Below are 18,056 nucleotides of genomic sequence, written 5' to 3'. Positions count from 1 at the left end.
TGTAAGGGGGCCAGCGTAGTTGCCAGATTGGGGAGGAACTTCCTGTAATGGTTTACGAGACCGAGAAAAGAACGAAGATGCGAAGTGTCAGTCGGGGCAGGGGCATGTTGAATTGCACGCACGTTCTCTGCGACGGGGTGCAGACCCTCGCGGTCCACCCGATAACCTAGGTAGACTACTTCTTTTGCCTGAAATACGCACTTTGTGCGACGTAAACGGACTCCAGCCTCCGAAAGGCGTCTAAGGAGAGCCTCCAGATTTTCCAAATGTTCCTGCTCCGACGTCCCTGTAATCAAAACGTCATCTAAGTAGACAGCAACACGTGGTAAACCTCTCAAAATGCCCTCCATAACACGTTGAAAAATTGCGCAGGCAGAGGATACTCCAAAGGGCAACCGTGTATATTCATACAGGCCCCGGTGTATATTAATCGTTACATATGGTCGGGAGGCAGGGTCCAGCTCCAACTGCAGGTAGGCGTGACTCATATCTAATTTTGTGAACGAGAGTCCACCTGCAAGTTTCGCGTAGAGATCCTCTATGCGAGGCATTGGATATCGGTCGAGTCGGGAAACCGTATTCACTGTAAGTTTATAGTTGCCACACAAGCGAAGTGTGGCATCTGGCTTCATTACAGGTACAATTGGTGCTGCCCAGTCAGCAAAGCGGACGGGCCTGATAATACCCAAACTCTCCAAACGAGTGAGCTCCCCTTCTACCTTCTCGAGCAAGGCGTAAGGCACTGGGCGCGTCCGGAAATAGCGCGGCGTGGCTCCTGGTTCAACTTTGATACGGGCTACGGCCCCTTTTATTTTCCCCAAACCTCTCTGGAATACATCTGGGTATCGTCCTAGCACCTCAGTCAACCCTCCAGAAACTGTTTGGAGGATGTGCTGCCATTGCAACCGCAAATGGCTCAACCAGTCCCGACCCAACAGGCTGGGCCCATGGCCGCGCAGCACGATAAGTGGGAAACGCCCCTCCTGGCGTCCATAGACAACAGGGGTCATTGTACTTCCTGCAATGTCCAGTGGTTCCCCCGTGTAGGTGGCCAACCTGGCCTGTGAGTCGGTTAATGTAAGGGTCTGTATACCCTGCTTGATGCAGTCGAATGTCCTCTGGGCGATCACGGAGACTGCTGCGCCCGTGTCCAACTCCATCTCAAGCAGGTGACCATTGATCTGTACTGTCACCTTAATGGGGGCCACACGGGGAGCTGCCACACAATGCAGCTGCAGGCAGTCATCCTCCGTCTCCACGTCCTCAGGAGTGGTCGCCGCAGGTTCATCCACATGGAAGGTACGGCCTCTGGGCTGGTCCCAGTTACGGCCCCTGGGCTAGTCCCAGTTTCGGTCGGACGACGGCGCCTCTGGCGCCCCCAGGACCGCCGACCGCGATGGGGTCGGCGCCTACAAGTCTGACACGGACATGGCTCCTCATCCATTGGCTCTGGAGAAGGCTCCCTTCGGGGAGGAATGTCCGACGGCCACTGGCGTCGGTCCGGACGTTGCCTCGCCCAAGGTACCGCAGGAGTGCGGAGGGACGTTTTCGGACAGAAGGGGTTGCGCCCCAAGGCATGCACTTCCATTCCCTGTAGCTCCTGTACTCCTCGTTCTGCGCTCTCTCGGGACAATACTATTTGAATGGCCTGTTGTAAAGTCAATGTTGGCTCCGCTAACAACTTTCTCTGGGTGTCCGCATTGTTAATACCGCAAACCAAACAGTCGCGTAACATTTCTGACAAAGTCTCACCATAGTCACAGTACTCCGCAATCCTGCGTAGCCTGGATAGAAAATCGGCAAGGGATTCTCCAGGGGTCCTCTCAGCGGTATTAAACCGGTAACGCTGGACTATCGTGGACGGGGTTGGGTTAAAATGTTGCTCCACTATATTCACAAGTTCATCAAACGTTTTGGTGTCCGACGCAGCTGGGTACGTAAGGCTCCTAATCACCCCAAACATATGCGGGCGCAGGCGGTGAGCAATATGACCACCTGGTGCTTGTTTTCGGTGATATTGTTTGCCCGGAAATAGTAACGCATCCGTTGTGCGTACTGGTTCCAGCTTTCCAGCGCAGCATCAAAAACATCCAAACGTCCGTACAGAGGCATGGTATAATAGAAAACAACTTCCAACCTGTATCCAACAAAAATCCAGGGAGGTGGCTTCAGCAGTGTAGACAGCTATTCACTTTAACCCTCGTCGCCAGTTTTGTAAGGGCCACGAAGAATCCAGCACGAGTTTTAAGGATACAAAGTGTTGCTCTTTCTAACTTTAGTCTGTTTGCTCTGTTTCGGTCACCTTTGCTCATGTGTCGCCAGGTATCTTTCTGATACCGCCACGTGGTTCAAGTTCAGGTTATGATTAATAACACAGCACACCGCTTAGTAAGGATTAAAACAACGGTCATTTATTATAGACAACAAGCAATATTAATACCCTAATACTACTTTCTGTATAATAAAACCTATCACTACTGGCCAATACTTAACTTAGGAAGAGCCCACCAGGTCAGGGAAACGAATGGCTTGTCCAATCAAATCTGGCCCGCGGGGTTCAAAAGGCTGCTACAGGTCGGTGGCTAGGTGTCTCTACCGGATAGCGATCGTTGGATTCAAACTTACTATACACGGTGGCTGGTCTTGCGAAGGTCTCGAGCAGGCGAAGATGAGAGAGAGAGAGATCTGAACTTGGACCTTCGCTTTTATAGGGCCCTGAGGCTTCCCGCCTCCCAGGGCGGCCCTTGACCCTGAGTCCCAAGTGATTGGATTCTGTCCCCAGTCTCTGGGGTCGATGTGTCCAATGGTGAGGCAATTCCTCGATCGGGGGGTGGTCGCTCACCTGTCTTTGTTTCGGCCACTGCAGGCGCCGACAGGTCTGGCCCGGTATTCAATTGCTAATATGTTGCAATTGTTCCCGGGGATAGCCGATTTAACTGTGGATGTCTGAGTAGATTAGGTGTAAACAGTCCTGAATGAAACTGCGGATACCTGGGTTGAAGGGCTGTTGATAGCCCTGAGTATCGATCTGGGCTACGTTCCCAGAGCTGAATATGCAATACTGTCTGCAGCTGCCTGCTTGTGTCTTCTTGGCTGCTTTTCCCAGCAGTCTTTCAGTTTAGCCATTTTAAACTGGGTTTTGGCCAGATTAATCGGAACGCAGCCATTTTACATGGCTACAAAAGTAAGAACAGTTATTTACTGTAACATATATACATAACAGTAGCAGCAACTTCCCTTGCTACATACTCCTTCCTGCTGGTTCCTGAACTGGCCAGCTTTATTTATACTAGGAGTTTACTAGAGGTTTCTCCGCCCCCCTCATTGGGGAAGCTCATACTCCCACAGGATTGTGGGATAGTCATTAGTCCCCAGCCAATGGTAAGTAGGCAGGTTATAACAGCGACCAAAGCCAAAGAGTGATTGTGGAGGGTTGTTTTTCAAACTGGTGGCCTGTGACCAGTGGTGTGCCTCAGGGATCGGGGCTGGGTCCACTGTTATTTGTTATGTATATTAATGATTTGGATGAGAATGTCGGAGGCATGGTTACTAAGTTTGCAGATGACACCAAGATTGGTGCCATAGTGGATAGTGAAGAAGGTTATCTAGGATTGCAACGGGATCTTGATCAATTGGGCCAGTGGGCCGATGAATGGCAGATGGAGTTTAATTTGGATAAATGTGAGGTGATACATTTTGGTAGATCGAATCGGGGCAGGACCTACTCAGTTAATGATAGGGAGTTGGGGAGAGTTACAGAACAAAGAGATCAAGGAGTACAGGTTCATAGCTCCTCGAAGGTGGAGTCGCAGGTGGACAGGGTGGTGAAGAAGGCATTCGGCATGCTTGGTTTCATTGGTCAGAACATTGAATACAGGAGTTGGGACGTCGTGTTGAAGTTGTACAAGACATTGGTAAGGCCACACTTGGAATACTGTGTTCAGTTCTGGTCACCCTATTATAGGAAGGATATTGTTAAACGAGAAAGAGTGCAGAAGAGATTTACGGGGATGCTCCCAGGACTTGATGCTCTGAGCTATAACGAGAGGCTGCATAGGCTGCGACTTTTTTCCCTGGAGCGTAGGAGGCTTCGGGGTGATCTTATAGAGGTCTATAAAATAAAATGGGTTGTTACCCATGCCACGTGATAGCGAGACGAGGAATAGGGAGAGAGAGGAGTTGAACACGTGGCTACAGGGATGGTGCAGGAGGGAGGGTTTCAGATTTCTGGATAATTGGGGCTCATTCTGGGGTCGGTGGGACCTCTACAAACGGGATGGTCTACACCTGGACCAGAGGGGTACCAATATCCTGGGGGGGAAATTTGCTAATGCTCTTTGGGAGGGTTTAAACGAGTTCAGCAGGGGCTTGGGAACCTGAATTGTATCTCCAGTATACAGGAGGTTGAGAGTAGTGAGGTCATGAGTAAGGTTTCAAAGTTGCAGGAGTGTACCGGCAGGCAGGAAGGTGGTTTAAAATGTGTCTTCTTCAATGCCAGGAGCATCCGGAATAAGGTGGGTGAACTTGCGGCATGGGTTGGTACCTGGGACTTCGATGTTGAGGCCATTTCGGAGACATGGATAGAGCAGGGACAGGAATGGTTGTTGCAGGTGCCAGGGTTTAGATATTTCAGTAAGCTCAGGGAAGGTGATAAAAGAGGGGGAGGGGTGGCATTGTTAGTAAAGGACAGTATTACGGTGGCAGAAAGGACGTTTGATGAGGACTCGTCTACTGAGGTAGTATGGGCTGAGGTTAGAAACAGGAAAGGAGAGGTCACCCTGTTAGGGGTTTTCTATCGGCCTCCGAAAAGTTCCAGAGATGTAGAGGAAAGGATTGCAAAGATGATTCTGGATAGGAGTGAAAGCAACAGGGTAGTTGTTGTGGGGGACTTTAACTTTCCAAATATTGACTGGAAACGCTATAGTTCGAGTACTTTAGATGGGTCCGTTTTTGTCCAGTGTGTGCAAGAGGGTTTCCTGACACAGTATGTAGATAGGCCAACGAGAGGCAAGGCCATATTGGATTTGGTACTGGGTAATGAACCAGGACAGGTGTTAGATTTGGAGGTAGGTGAGCACTTTGGTGATAGTGACCACAATTCGATTATGTTTACTTTAGTGATGGAAAGGGATAGGTATATACCCCAGGGCAAGAGTTATATCTGGGGGAAAGGCAATTATGATGCGATGAGGCAAGACTTAGGATGCATCGGATGGAGAGGAAAACTTCAGGGGATGGGCACAATGGAAATGTGGAGCTTGTTCAAGGAACAGCTACTGCGTGTCCTTGATAAGTATGTACCTGTCAGGCAGGGAGGAAGTGGTCGAGAAAGGGAACCGTGGTTTACTAAAGCAGTCAAAACACTTGTCAAGAGGAAGAAGGAGGCTTATGTAAAGATGAAACACGAAGGTTCAGTTAGGGCGCTCAAGAGTTACAAGTTAGCTAGGAAGGACCTAAAGAGAGAGCTAAGAAGAGCCAGGAGGGGACATGAGAAGTCTTTGGCAGGTAGGATCAAGGTTAACCCTAAAGCTTTCTACAGATATGTCAGGAATAAAAGAATGACTAGGGTAAGAATAGGGCCAGTCAAGGACAGTAGTGGGAAGTTGTGCTTGGAGTTCGAGGAGATAGGAGAGGTGCTAAATGAATATTTTTCATCAGTATTCACACAGGAAAAAGACAATGTTGTCGAGGAGAATACTGAGATTCAGGCTACTAGACTAGAAGGGCTTGAGGTTCATAAGGAGGAGGTGTTAGCAATTCTGGAAAGCGTGAAAATAGATAAGTCCCCTGGGCCGGATGGGATTTATCCTAGGATTCTCTGGGAAGCTAGGGAGGAGATTGCTGAGCCTATGGCTTTGCTCTTTAAGTCATCTTTGTCTACAGGAATAGTGCCAGAAGACTGGAGGATAGCAAATGTTGCCCCCTTGTTCAAGAAGGGGAGTAAAGACAACCCCGGTACCTATAGACCAGTGAGTCTTACTTCTGTTGTGGGCAAAATCTTGGAAAGGTTCAGAAGAGATAGGATGTATAATCATCTGGAAAGGAATAATTTGATTAGAGATAGTCAACACGGTTTTGTGAAGGGTAGGTCGTGCCTCACAAACCTTATTGAGTTCTTTGACAAGGTGACCAAACAGGTGGATGAGGTTAAAGCAGTTGATGTGGTGTATATGGATTTCAGTAAAAGCGTTTGATAAGGTTCCCCACGGTAGGCTACTGCAGAAAATATGGAGGCATGGGATTCAGGGTGATTTAGCAGTTTGGATCAGAAATTGGATAGCTGGAAGAAGACAAAGGGTGGTCGTTGATGGGAAATGTTCAGACAGGAGTCCTATTACTAGTGGTGTACCACAAGGATCTGTCTTGGGGCCACTGCTGTTTGTCATTTTTATAAATGACCTGGAGGAGGGCGTAGAAGGATGGGTGAGTAAATTTGCAGATGACACTAAAGTCGGTGGAGTTGTGGACAGTGCGGAAGGATGTTACAAGTTACAGAGGGACATAGATAAGCTGCAGCGCTGGGCTGAGAGGTGGCAAATGGAGTTTAATGCAGAAAAGTGTGAGGTGATTCATATTGGAAGGAATAACAGGAAGACAGAGTACTGGGCTAATGGTAAGATTCTTGGCAGTGTGGGCGCGCAGAGAGATCTCGGTGTCCATGTACATAGATCCCTGAAAGTTGCCACCCAGGTTGAGAGGGTTGTTAAGAAGGCATACGGTGTATTAGCTTTTATTGGTAGAGGGATTGAGTTTCGGAGCCATGAGGTCATGTTGCAGCTGTACAAAACTCTGGTGCGGCTGCATTTGGAGTATTGCGTGCAATTCTGGTCGCCGCATTATAGAAAGGATGTGGAAGCATTGGAAAGGGTGCAGAGGAGATTTACCAGAATGTTGCCTGGTATGGAGGGAAGATCTTATGAGGTAAGGCTGAGGGAGTTGAGGCTGTTTTCGTTCGAGAGAAGAAGGTTAAGAGGTGACTTAATTGAGGCATACAAGATGATCAGAGGATTGGATAGAGTGAACAGTGAGAGCCTTTTTCCTCGGATGGTGATGTCTAGCACGAGGGGACATAGCTTTAAATTGAGGGGAGATAGATATAGGACAGATGTCAGAGGTAGGTTCTTTACTCAGAGAGTAGTAAGGGCGTGGAATGCCCTGCCTGCAACAGTAGTGGACTCGCCAACACTAAGGACATTCAAATGGCCATTGGACAGACATATGGACAATAAGGCAATAGTGTAGATGGGCTTTAGAGTGGTTTCACAGGTCGGCGCAACATCGAGGGCTGAAGGGCCTGTACTGCGCTGTAATGTTCTATGTTCTATGTTCTAATGAGGGGCATCGATAAGGTAGATAGTCAACCGCTTTTCCCAAAGGTAGGGAAGTCTAGAGCTAGAGGGCATACGTTTAAGGTGAGAGGGGTGAGATACAAAAGAGCCCAGAGGGGAAATGTCTTCACACAGAGGGTGCTGAGCATCTGGAACGAGCTGCCCGAGGCAGTGGTACAGGTGGGTACAATTTTGTCCTTTAAAAAGCAGTTAGACAGTTACATGGACAGGGTGGGTATAGAGGGATATGGGCCAAATGTGGGCAAGTGGGACTAGCTTAGTGACAGAAACTGGGCAGCATGGACAAGCTGGGCCGAAGGGCCTGTTTCCATGCTGTAAACATCTAGGACTCTGTGAATCTTGAGATGAAACCAACCCTCATGGATTGGATTTTCCTGGAGTCTTCAAGACTTTGCAAACCTTTAAAAATGGCGGGCGGGACCCGGACACAGAAGCCCCTCTTCCATGTCCCATATCCAACGTTTGCTGGTAGGGGAAAGGGAGAGGGGCTCAATGTTGAGTTCAAACTGACCCCATTTTGGCTGTTGCAAGGACCTTAACCCACAGTACAGAAGCTATAAAGTGTTGGAATAGATGTAAATGTTCCTGGATGGTAGAAAAGATCTGTATAATTTTCATGATCTGATTCTTTTTTAAATCCCCTGCTCTTTAAACTTTAACGCTTTGTGACATCTGCAGCCTCAGATATTTCAGGAAAACTTCGACTGGACTACTTTGATTGAAAGGCCATCTATGGCGGTTAGAAAAAATATGCAGCTTCTGACTTTGCCATTTAAATAGCGTTCTTTGTTGACTATTCTCCAAGGGCTATCGATATGTCACGATGAATGCTTGGTTGAGTTTCAAAAGCAAAGAGTTCTGAGTTTATTTTTAAAAATAAGCCAAAGTTTATTTTTCATCTCTAAATGTCTCCTGAGGTCTGCCCATGGTGTGTAGTGGTGAGTAGCCATGGAGGTGGCATGGCGGGTACGAGGGGACATGGGTGTGCGGGGAGGGGGAGGGCAAGAGGATTTAACAACTTCTGAAGCAACTTGTATGGCGTCCCAGAGAACTGAGGCAGGCCATCTAACCATCAGCACTTGCCTGTCCTCCTGTTTGTCCTGGTGGGATTTGAACCCATGACCTCAGATCATTAGCCTGGGCCTCTGCATTACTGACCGAGTGACAGTAGTTTCACTGTCTGGTTCCAGCTTGGGCAGGTTTAACTGTATCCTACATCTCTTAGCCCCTCTTCCTCAACGCCCCCCCCACACCCCCATCCCTCCCCGCCACCACCCCATCTCCTCCCCGCAAACCCCCAAATACATACACACAAAGATGGAAATCGCATGTTTGGGGGCCTTTTTTAACCAAGGCGGATCCAAGTGAAAATCCAATTTTAAAAGTGTTTCCTGAGGTTTGGTGGGAGCGGTTTAACCTCTGATTCTCCCTCCCTCTCTCTGTGCGATTATTTATCCGACATACACAGAGTAGCACTGGCTGAGGGGGGGGTCGCACAGTACTAATCTCACTGCACCAGTAATGCAGAGGCCCAGAGTGGGGACATGGGTTCAAATCCCATCACGGCAGCTGATTGTAATTTAAATCTAATGGACAAAACTGGAATATAAATCTCGGGTGGAATTCTCCCCTACCCGGCAGGGCGGGGGGTCCCGGCGGGAGGGAGTGGCGGGAACCACTCCGGCGTCAGGCCGCCCCAAAGGTGTGGATTTCTCCGCACCTTTAGGGGCCAAGCCCTCACCTTTAGGGGCTAGGCCCGCGCCGGAGTGGTTGCCGTCCCGCTGGCTGGCGTGGAAGGCTTTTGGCGCCACGCCCGCCGGGGCCGAAGGGACTCCGCTGGCCGGCGGACGTCCGCGCATGCGCGGGAGCGTCAGCGGCTGCTGACGTCATCCCCGCGCATGTTCTTCTCCGCGCCGGCCATGGCGGAGGTTGACACAGGCCCGCCCGCCGATCGGTGGGCCCCGATCGCGGGCCAGGCCACCGTGGGGGCACCCCCCGGGGCCAGATCGCCCCGCGCCCCCCCCAGGACCCCGGAGCCCGTCCGCGCCGCCTGGTCCCGCCGGTAAGGGAGGTGGTTTAATTCACGCCGGCGGGGACAGGCATTACAGCAGCGGGACTTCGGCCCATCGCGGGCCGGAGAATCGCCGGGGTGGGGGGGGGGGGGGGGCGCCGACCGGCGCAGCGCGATTCCTGCCCCCGCCGAATCTCCAGTGAGGGAGGATTCGGCAGCCGGCAGGGGCAGGATTCATGCCACCTCCCGGCGATTCTCCGACCCGGCGGGGGGTTGGAGAATCCTGCCCCTAGTCTCAGTAACCATGAAACTATCATCGATTGTGGCAAAAACCCATCTGGTTCTCTAATGTTCCTTCAGGGAAGGAAATCTGCCGATCTTACCCGGTCTGGCCAACATGTGACTCCACTAATGTGGTTGACTTAACTGCCCTCTCGCATGACCCGGCAGGACACGCAGTTGAAGGGCTATTCGGGATGGGCAACAATTGCTGGCCCAGACTGATTCCGGACATGGCGGTGTGACGTATGAGGAGAGAGTGACTCGGTTGGGATTGTTCTCGCTGGAGTTCAGGCGAATGAGGGGGGATCTCATAGAGATTATAAAATTCTAACAGGACTGGACAGGGTAGATGCAGGGAAGATGTTACCAATGATGGGTGTGTCCAGAACCAGGGGTCACAGCCTGAGGATTCAGGGTAACCATTTCGGACAGAGGTAAGGAGACATTTCTTCACCCAGAGAGCGGTGAGCCTGTGGAATTCATTACCTCAGGAAGTAGTTGATGCTAAAACACTGAATATTGAAGAGGCGGCTGGATATAGCACTTGGGGAGAATGGGATCAAAGGCTATGGGGAGAAAGCAGGATAAGGCTATTGAGTTGGATGATCAGCCATGATGGTGATGAATGGCGGAGCAGGCTCGAAGGGCCAAAAGGCCTCCTCCTGCTCCTATCGTCTATGTTATATTTCTATGACACGTACATCTGGTGAAAGACTAAAGACAAAGTTGATGTGTTAAGTGAGTTGGTTCAACGTTGACTGCAACTGGATGCAGTGAAGCTAGAAACAGGCTTCTGACACAGGAGATGGTCCAACACTGTTTTATTGAACTTCCTGATTGCTGTACATAGTCTGCTGTGAGTTGACACTCTATCAATCTAACTGCTAACCTCCCACTGGCCTGACCAGACTAACTCTCTACCTCATGGTGATAGTGCTCACTGGCTTGTGCACTCTGACTATCTCAGTAGCTGTGTCCTGTAGGGAGAGCGAGAGTCTTAATGCCCTGTGTGCTTTATAGTGGTGGTGTCCTGTCTGGTGATTGGTTGTTCTGTGTCATGTGTGTTCATTGGTTATCCTGTGCATCAATCACTGCCTGTCTGCATCTCATTATATACATGAGTGGACATTATGACAAAAGTGAGGCTGTCAGCTGTGGTGCTGTAGACACACGTTGGGGAGTGACTGCCGCTGAACTCGGTGATAAGGATTGGTTTAGATGAGAAAGATGTTAATGGCGTCCGGTGTTATGGGGTGTGAGAGATTAGAGCAGCAAAGACTAAGTGAGACCGTCCATGGGATTGCTGTAGCGTCTTGTTGTTAATCCTTCAGCAGCTGCACGCGTGCCGTGCCCAATTCATTGAAAAGAAACAGTGGGCGTGATTCTCCGCTACCCGGCGGGGTGGGCCATACCGGTGCCGAGGAGCGGCGTGAAGCACTCCGGCGTTGGGCCGCCCGGAAGGTGCGGAATCCTCTGCACCTTCGGGGGCTAGGCCGGCGCTGGAGTGATTGGCGCCGTGCCAACCGGTGCCGAAGGTCCTCCGCCGGCCGGTGCGAGTTGGCGCATGGGCGGGAGCGCCGGCGTGGTCCCAGAATCGCTGCCGTGATTCCTGCGCATGCGCAGGGGGTTTCCTCTCCGCGCCGGCCATGGCGGAGCTTTACAGCGGTCGTCGCGGACGGAAAGAACGCCCCCACGGCACAGGCCCGCCCGCAGATCGGTGGGCCCCGATCACGGAATTCACACCGCCCCCCCCCCCGGCGATTCTCCAGCCCGGCGGGGGGTCGGAGAATCCCGCCCAGTGTGTCTTCCTGGAACGCTATTGGAAACCATTTTGTTCACAACAATCGCTGTGATATGGAGAAAGGCAGGAATCCTGTAGATCTCACTTCTTCTATCTCAATGTTCTGTGAACCTTTCATCTCTTTATTTCCTCTTGAAGGACCTACAATTACAGAGTGCCGTTCGCTGGAGCAGGAAACGTTCGCATGCCGATGGAGCGAGGGAAACAACCAGAACCTGACGCAACATAGCCAACTAAAATTCTTCTATAACAACGGGTCAGTAAGGTTTAACAGTTGTGATTGCTGAGTCTTTGTTATCTATTCAATGATGTGTCTATCTTTTACATTGTTGAGACTCGCACACGAATGAAGAACTGGAACTCCAAAAATATCCAACAACTAGATTAGATTCGAGCAACTAGATTAGAACCCATCATTTTCTGCAGTTATCTTGACTAAATCTAACAGACCCATTGACCTTTATGTAGGAAGTCCTAGTATTCAGAATTCCCAACAGATTCCACAATTGTACATTGAGCCAATCTTAAGCTTTGCAGTGTTGCCCTCTGATGTGAGAATATATCATGTAATAATCAATAATAATAATCTTTATTAGTGTCACAAGTGGGCTTACATTAACACTGCGATGAAGTGACTGTGAAAAGCCCCTAGTCGCCACATTCCGGCGCCTGTTCGGGTACACAGAGGGAGAATTCAGAATGTCCAATTCACCTCACAGCACGTCTTTCGGGACTTGTGGGAGGAAACCGGAGCACCCGGAGGAAACCCACGCAGACACGGGGAGAGCGTGCAAACTCCGCACAGACAGTGACCCAAGCCGGGAGTCGACCCCGGGTCCCTGGCGCTGAGAAGCAACAGTGCTAACCACTCTGCTATCGGGCTGCCCATTACCCCGTTACAAACAAGCTTTTATTGTTGTTCCTGATCATTCCCCATCGCCAATGTTGTTTTTTGTTCTTCATTCTCTCAGTGTGACGTAACATTAACAAACTTCCAGTTCTCCAGCCCTCAGTTATCCAATATAAATGTTAAAGGTTGTGACCTCTACTATGTTTATTAGCAGCCTCGTGTTTAAGGAGGTGACTTACCGAGTTCCTGTGTTAGTGTGTCTTCTCCACCAATTTCTTCCTGATTATAGCTTTCTATCTAACCCACACTGTACAAGAAATAGTTGTTTGTCAAATGGTGTGCTAATTATTGACTGACTGCTGTTGTTGTGCAGACACAGCCCGAGCTGGAGGGAATGTCCAATCTCTCAGAGCGGGGAGAGCACCTGTTACCTCAATCAGTCGGACAGCAGGGAGGCTGAGGTTTGTGTCAGGCTGCAATCTGACAACGTCACACACCAGCAACGCTGCTTTACCTTCCATCGTCCTGGTAAATAAACAGCTCCCTCTGCGCCTCGCTGTGTCACCACCATCCCCCCCCGCTGTGCCACCCCCCCTCGCTGTGTCACCCAGCTCCCTCTGCGCCTCGCTGTGTCACCCCCCCCCCGCTGTGTCACCCCTCCCGCTGTGTCACCCCCCCTCGCTATGTCACCCCCCCTCGCTGTGTCAGCACCCCCACTCGCTGTGTCACCCCCCCCCTCGCTGTGTCACCCCCCCTCGCTGTGTCACCCCCCCTCGCTGTGTCACCCCGCCTCGCTGTGTCAGCACCCCCCCTCGCTGTGTCACCCCCCTCGCTGTGTCAGCACCCCCCCTCGCTGTGTCACCCCCCCCTCGCTGTGTCACCCCCCCTCGCTGTGTCACCCCCGCCTCGCTGTGTCACCCCCCCTCGCTGTGTCACCCCCCTCGCTGTGTCAGCACCCCCCCTCGCTGTGTCACCCCCCCCTTGCTGTGTCACCCCCCCTCGCTGTGTCACCCCCGCCTCGCTGTGTCACCCCCCCTCGCTGTGTCACCCCCCCTCGCTGTGTCAGCACCCCCCCTCGCTGTGTCACCCCCCCCTCGCTGTGTCACCCCCCCTCGCTGTGTCACCCCCGCCTCGCTGTGTCACCCCCCCACTGTGTCACCCCCCTCGCTGTGTCACCCCCCCTCGCTGTGTCACCCCCCCTCGCTGTGTCACCCCCGCCTCGCTGTGTCATCCCCCCCACTGTGTCACCCCCCTCGCTGTGTCACCCCCCCTCGCTGTGTCACCCCCCCACTGTGTCACCCCCCCCTCGCTGTGTCACCCCCCCTCGCTGTGTCACCCCCCCTCGCTGTGTCGCCCCCCCTCGCTGTGTCACCCCCGCCTCGCTGTGTCATCCCCCCCACTGTGTCAGCCCCCCTCGCTGTGTCACACCCCCTGCTGTGTCACCCCCCCTCGCTGTGTCACACCCCCTGCTGTGTCACCCCCCCTCGCTGTGTCACCCCCCCGCTGTGTCACACCCCCCTCGCTGTGTCACCCCCCCCCGCTGTGTCACCCCCCCCGCTGTGTCACCCACCACCCCCCTCGCTGTGTCACCCCCCCTCGCTGTGTCACCCTCCCACTGCGTCATCCCCCCCACTGTGTCACCCCCCCTCGCTGTGTCACCCCCACCGCTGTGTCACCCCCCCCCCTCGCTGTGTCACCCCCCCCGCTGTGTCACCCCCCTCGCTGTGTCACCCCCCCTCGCTGTATCATCCCCCCTCGCTGTGTCACCCCCACCGCCGTGTCACCCCCCCCTCGCTGTGTCACCCCCCCCTCGCTGTGTCACCCCCCCCGCTGTGTCACCCCCCCCTCGCTGTGTCACCCCCCCGCTGTGTCACCCCCCCCCTCGCTGTGTCACCCCCCCGCTGTGTCACCCCCCCCCTCGCTCTGTCACCCCCCCTCGCTGTGTCACCCCCCCACTGTGTCACCCCCCCTCGCTGTGTCACCCCCCCTCGCTGTGTCACCTCCCCCTCGCTGTGTCGCCCCCCCTCGCTGTGTCACCCCCCCTCGCTGTGTCACCCCCCCGCTGTGTCAACCCCCTCGCTGTGTCACCCCCCCTCGCTGTGTCACCCCCCCTCGCTGTGTCACCCCCCCTCGCTGTGTCACCCCCCTCGCTGTGTCACCCCCCCTCGCTGTGTCACCCCCCCCGCTGTGTCACCCCCTTCGCTGTGTCACCCCCCCCTGCTGTGTCACCCCCCTCGCTGTGTCACCCCCCCTGCTGTGTCACCCCCCCCGCTGTGTCACCCCCCCGCTGTGTCATCCCCCCCGCTGTGTCACCCCCCCCTCGCTGTGTCACCCCCCGCCTCGCTGTGTCATCCCCCCCACTGTGTCACTCCCCCCTCGCTGTGTCACCCCCCCTCGCTGTGTCACCCCCCCTCGCTGTGTCACCCCCACTCGCTGTGTCACCCCCCCTCGCTGTGTCACCCCCCCCACTGTGTCACCCCCCCCTCGCTGTGTCACCCCCCTCGCTGTGTCACCCCCCCCGCTGTGTCACCCCCCCTCGCTGTGTCACCCCCCCCTCGCTGTGTCACCCCCGCCTCGCTGTGTCATTCCCCCCCACTGTGTCACCCCCCCTCGCTGTGTCACCCCCCCCGCTGTGTCACCCCCCCCCCTCGCTGTCGTCACCCCCCCTCGCTGTGTCACCCCCCCACTGTGTCACCCCCCCCTCGCTGTGTCACCCCCCCACGCTGTGTCACCCCCCTCGCTGTGTCGCCCCCCCTCGCTGTGTCACCCCCCCTCGCTGTGTCACCCCCCCACTGTGTCAACCCCCTCGCTGTGTCACCCCCCCCTCGCTGTGTCACCCCCCCTCGCTGTGTCACCCCCCCCTCGCTGTGTCACCCCCCTCGCTGTGTCACCCCCCCTCGCTGTGTCACCCCCCCCGCTGTGTCACCCCCTTCGCTGTGTCACCGCCCCCTGCTGTGTCACCCCCCTCGCTGTGTCCCCCCCCTGCTGTGTCACCCCCCCCGCTGTGTCACCCCCCCCGCTGTGTCATCCCCCCGCTGTGTCACCCCCCCCTCGCTGTGTCACCCCCGCCTCGCTGTGTCATCCCCCCCCACTGTGTCACTCCCCCCTCGCTGTGTCACCCCCCCTCGCTGTGTCACCCCCCCCTCGCTGTGTCACCCCCCCTCGCTGTGTCACCCCCCCCTCGCTGTGTCACCCCCCCCTCGCTGTGTCACCCCCCTCGCTGTGTCACCCCCTCACTGTGTCACCCCCCCTCGCTGTGTCACCCCCCCCCTCGCTGTGTCACCCCCTCCTCGCTGTGTCACCCCCCTCGCTGTGTCACCCCCCCTCGCTGTGTCACCCCCCACTGTGTCACCCCCCCCTCGCTGTGTCACCCCCCTCGCTGTGTCACCCCCTCGCTGTGTCACCCCCCCCCTCGCTGTGTCACCCCCTCTCGCTGTGTCAGATCTTTTAATCTATTTGTTCTCTGTTCAGTGGAAGCGGATGTTCCAATCTCCCTGAACTGGGCGCTCCTGAACATCAGCCGATCGGGATTATTGATGGACATCCAGCTGTGGTGGCAGGACCCGGTCAGTTCTGATGTCAGCTCCGGATGGAATTCACGCCGATATGAAATTCAGTACAAAGCTGGCGGAGCGGAACTCTGGGAATCGGTAGGTGTCTCAGCCTCTGTGAGGCAGCAGAGTGACCAACATCACCAGTGTGGCGGCTGTGATCGCTCAGAGATTTGGCGGTTATACGAGTACCCTGCACGTGTCTTCACTGGAAGAGATGGCGACCATAGACAAAGTAAGACAGGAGGCAGGAGAGAGAGCCCACAGGAAAACTGGGGAATAGGAGGCAGTAGAAAAGTTAGGCTCTGCCTGAAGTGGAGATGTCAATTAATCGGGATGAGATGCAGCTGAGGATTGTGAAGGAAGTGGAGATTCCAGGGTCACTGGTCTGAACCTGCCAACTTTCCTTGGACTCGGGGCTGGTACGCCAGCACAGTGGTTAGCACTGTCGCTTCACAGCTCCTGGGTCCCAGGTTCGATTCCCGGCTTGGGTCACTGCCTGTGCGGAGTCTGCACGTTCTCCCCGTGCCTGCGTGGGTTTCCTCCGGGTGCTCCGGTTTCCTCCCACAAGTCCCGAAAGACGTGCTGTTAGGTGAATTGGACATTCTGAATTCTCCCTCCGTGTACCCAAACAGGCGCCGGAATGTGGCGACTAGGGGCTTTTCACAGTAACTTCATTGCAGCGTTAATGTAAGCCTACTTGTGACACTAAAGATTATAAAAAAGATGCCAGAAGACTGGAGAATTGCAAATGTTACACCCTTGTTCAATACAGTGGGTAAGGACAGCCCAGCAACTCCAGGCCAGTTAACAGCGGCTGATTGGGACCTTTCGACAGACACGCGAGAGTGGACCTTGGCCAGGTGATCGGTGAATTCCTGGAATGGGGCCTTGGTAACCACAGACTCTTTCCACAGATCCGGGGTCAGATCACTGTAGGTCTCAGAGCTGGCATCAAAAATAGCAAAGGTGCCCAGTGTGACTGTGCGGCCTCTGGCGGAGGTGGGGCAATTGTCACGGGCAGCCACCTGAAGCAGTCTCTTGGGCACAGGAGGTGAGACAATACCAACACCACGGGTGCATGGATTAGACGCACCAAAACTGAACCGTGATGGCTGTCAGCTTGCATGGTGGAGGGTGTGGCTTTCCAATCTTGCTATCTCAGTCGTCCCTCCTGCCAGTGGCCTCTTCCTTGGAGCACTTGGCCCGGCATCATCAGCCGCAGCTGTGCGGAGCAACCTGGCGTCCTGCTGGCCCCCTTCAGGTAAGCGAATCGCTGGGCCAAGGGGCCCGTTGACGCCGGCGTGAAAGGCTCCGGTGTTTAGGCCCGTGTCAACACTTAGCCGCCATTTCGGAGAATCCTGCCCAAGATCTTCCGATCCTCTACCAAAGGCCCAAGTTTAGGCCCGGGATAGAGGGGGATGTAAAAGGGGAGGCGGAGTTGCGCTACTTGTTCAGGAGAGTATCACAGCTATACAGCGAGAGGACACCTCAGAGGGCAGTGAGGCTATATGGGTAGAGATCAGGAATAAGAAGGGTGCAGTCACAATGTTGGGGGTATACTACAGGCCTCCCAACAGCCAGCGGGAGATAGAGGAGCAGATAGGTAGACAGATTTTGGAAAAGAGTAAAAACAACAGGGTTGTGGTGATGGGAGACTTCAACTTCCCCAATATTGACTGGGACTCACTTAGTGCCAGGGGCTTAGACGGGGCAGAGTTTGTAAGGAGCATCCAGGAGGGCTTCTTAAAACAATATGTAAACAGTCCAACTAGGGAAGGGGCGGTACTGGACCTGGTATTGGGGAATGAGCCCGGCCAGGTGGTAGATGTTTCAGTAGGGGAGCATTTCGGTAACAGTGACCACAATTCAGTAAGTTTTAAAGTACTGGTGGACAAGGATAAGAGTGGTCCGAGGATGAATGTGCTAAATTGGGGGAAGGCTAATTATAACAATATTAGGCGGGACCTGAAGAACATAGATTGGGGGCGGATGTTTGAGGGCAAATCAACATCTGACATGTGGGAGGCTTTCAAGTGTCAGTTGAAAGGAATACAGGACAGGCATGTTCCTGTGAGGAAGAAAGATAAATACGGCAATTTTCGGGAACCTTGGATGACGAATGATATTGTAGCCTCGTCAAAAAGAAAAAGGAGGCATTTGTCAGGGCTAAAAGGCTGGGAACAGACGAAGCCTGTGTGGCATATAAGGA

General features: G+C 53.9%; 1 protein-coding gene across 1 annotated transcript in view; it reads left to right on the top strand.

Annotated features, from left to right (window-relative positions):
- LOC140429948 (growth hormone receptor-like) overlaps nucleotides 1-16,195 on the top strand; it is a 352,141-nt gene extending 335,946 nt beyond the window's left edge. Inside the window, exons 3-5 of the mRNA XM_072517538.1 lie at nucleotides 11,582-11,699; nucleotides 12,667-12,821; nucleotides 15,765-16,195. Coding sequence (XP_072373639.1) covers nucleotides 11,582-11,699; nucleotides 12,667-12,821; nucleotides 15,765-16,195 — 704 coding nt within the window. The remainder of the gene's footprint in view (nucleotides 1-11,581; nucleotides 11,700-12,666; nucleotides 12,822-15,764) is intronic.
- Nucleotides 16,196-18,056: the final 1,861 nt, after the last annotated feature.

Source organism: Scyliorhinus torazame, chromosome 9, assembly GCF_047496885.1.
Source record: "Scyliorhinus torazame isolate Kashiwa2021f chromosome 9, sScyTor2.1, whole genome shotgun sequence".
NCBI classification, from domain to species: domain Eukaryota; kingdom Metazoa; phylum Chordata; class Chondrichthyes; order Carcharhiniformes; family Scyliorhinidae; genus Scyliorhinus; species Scyliorhinus torazame.
This window is presented reverse-complemented; position numbering and strand designations above follow the sequence as displayed.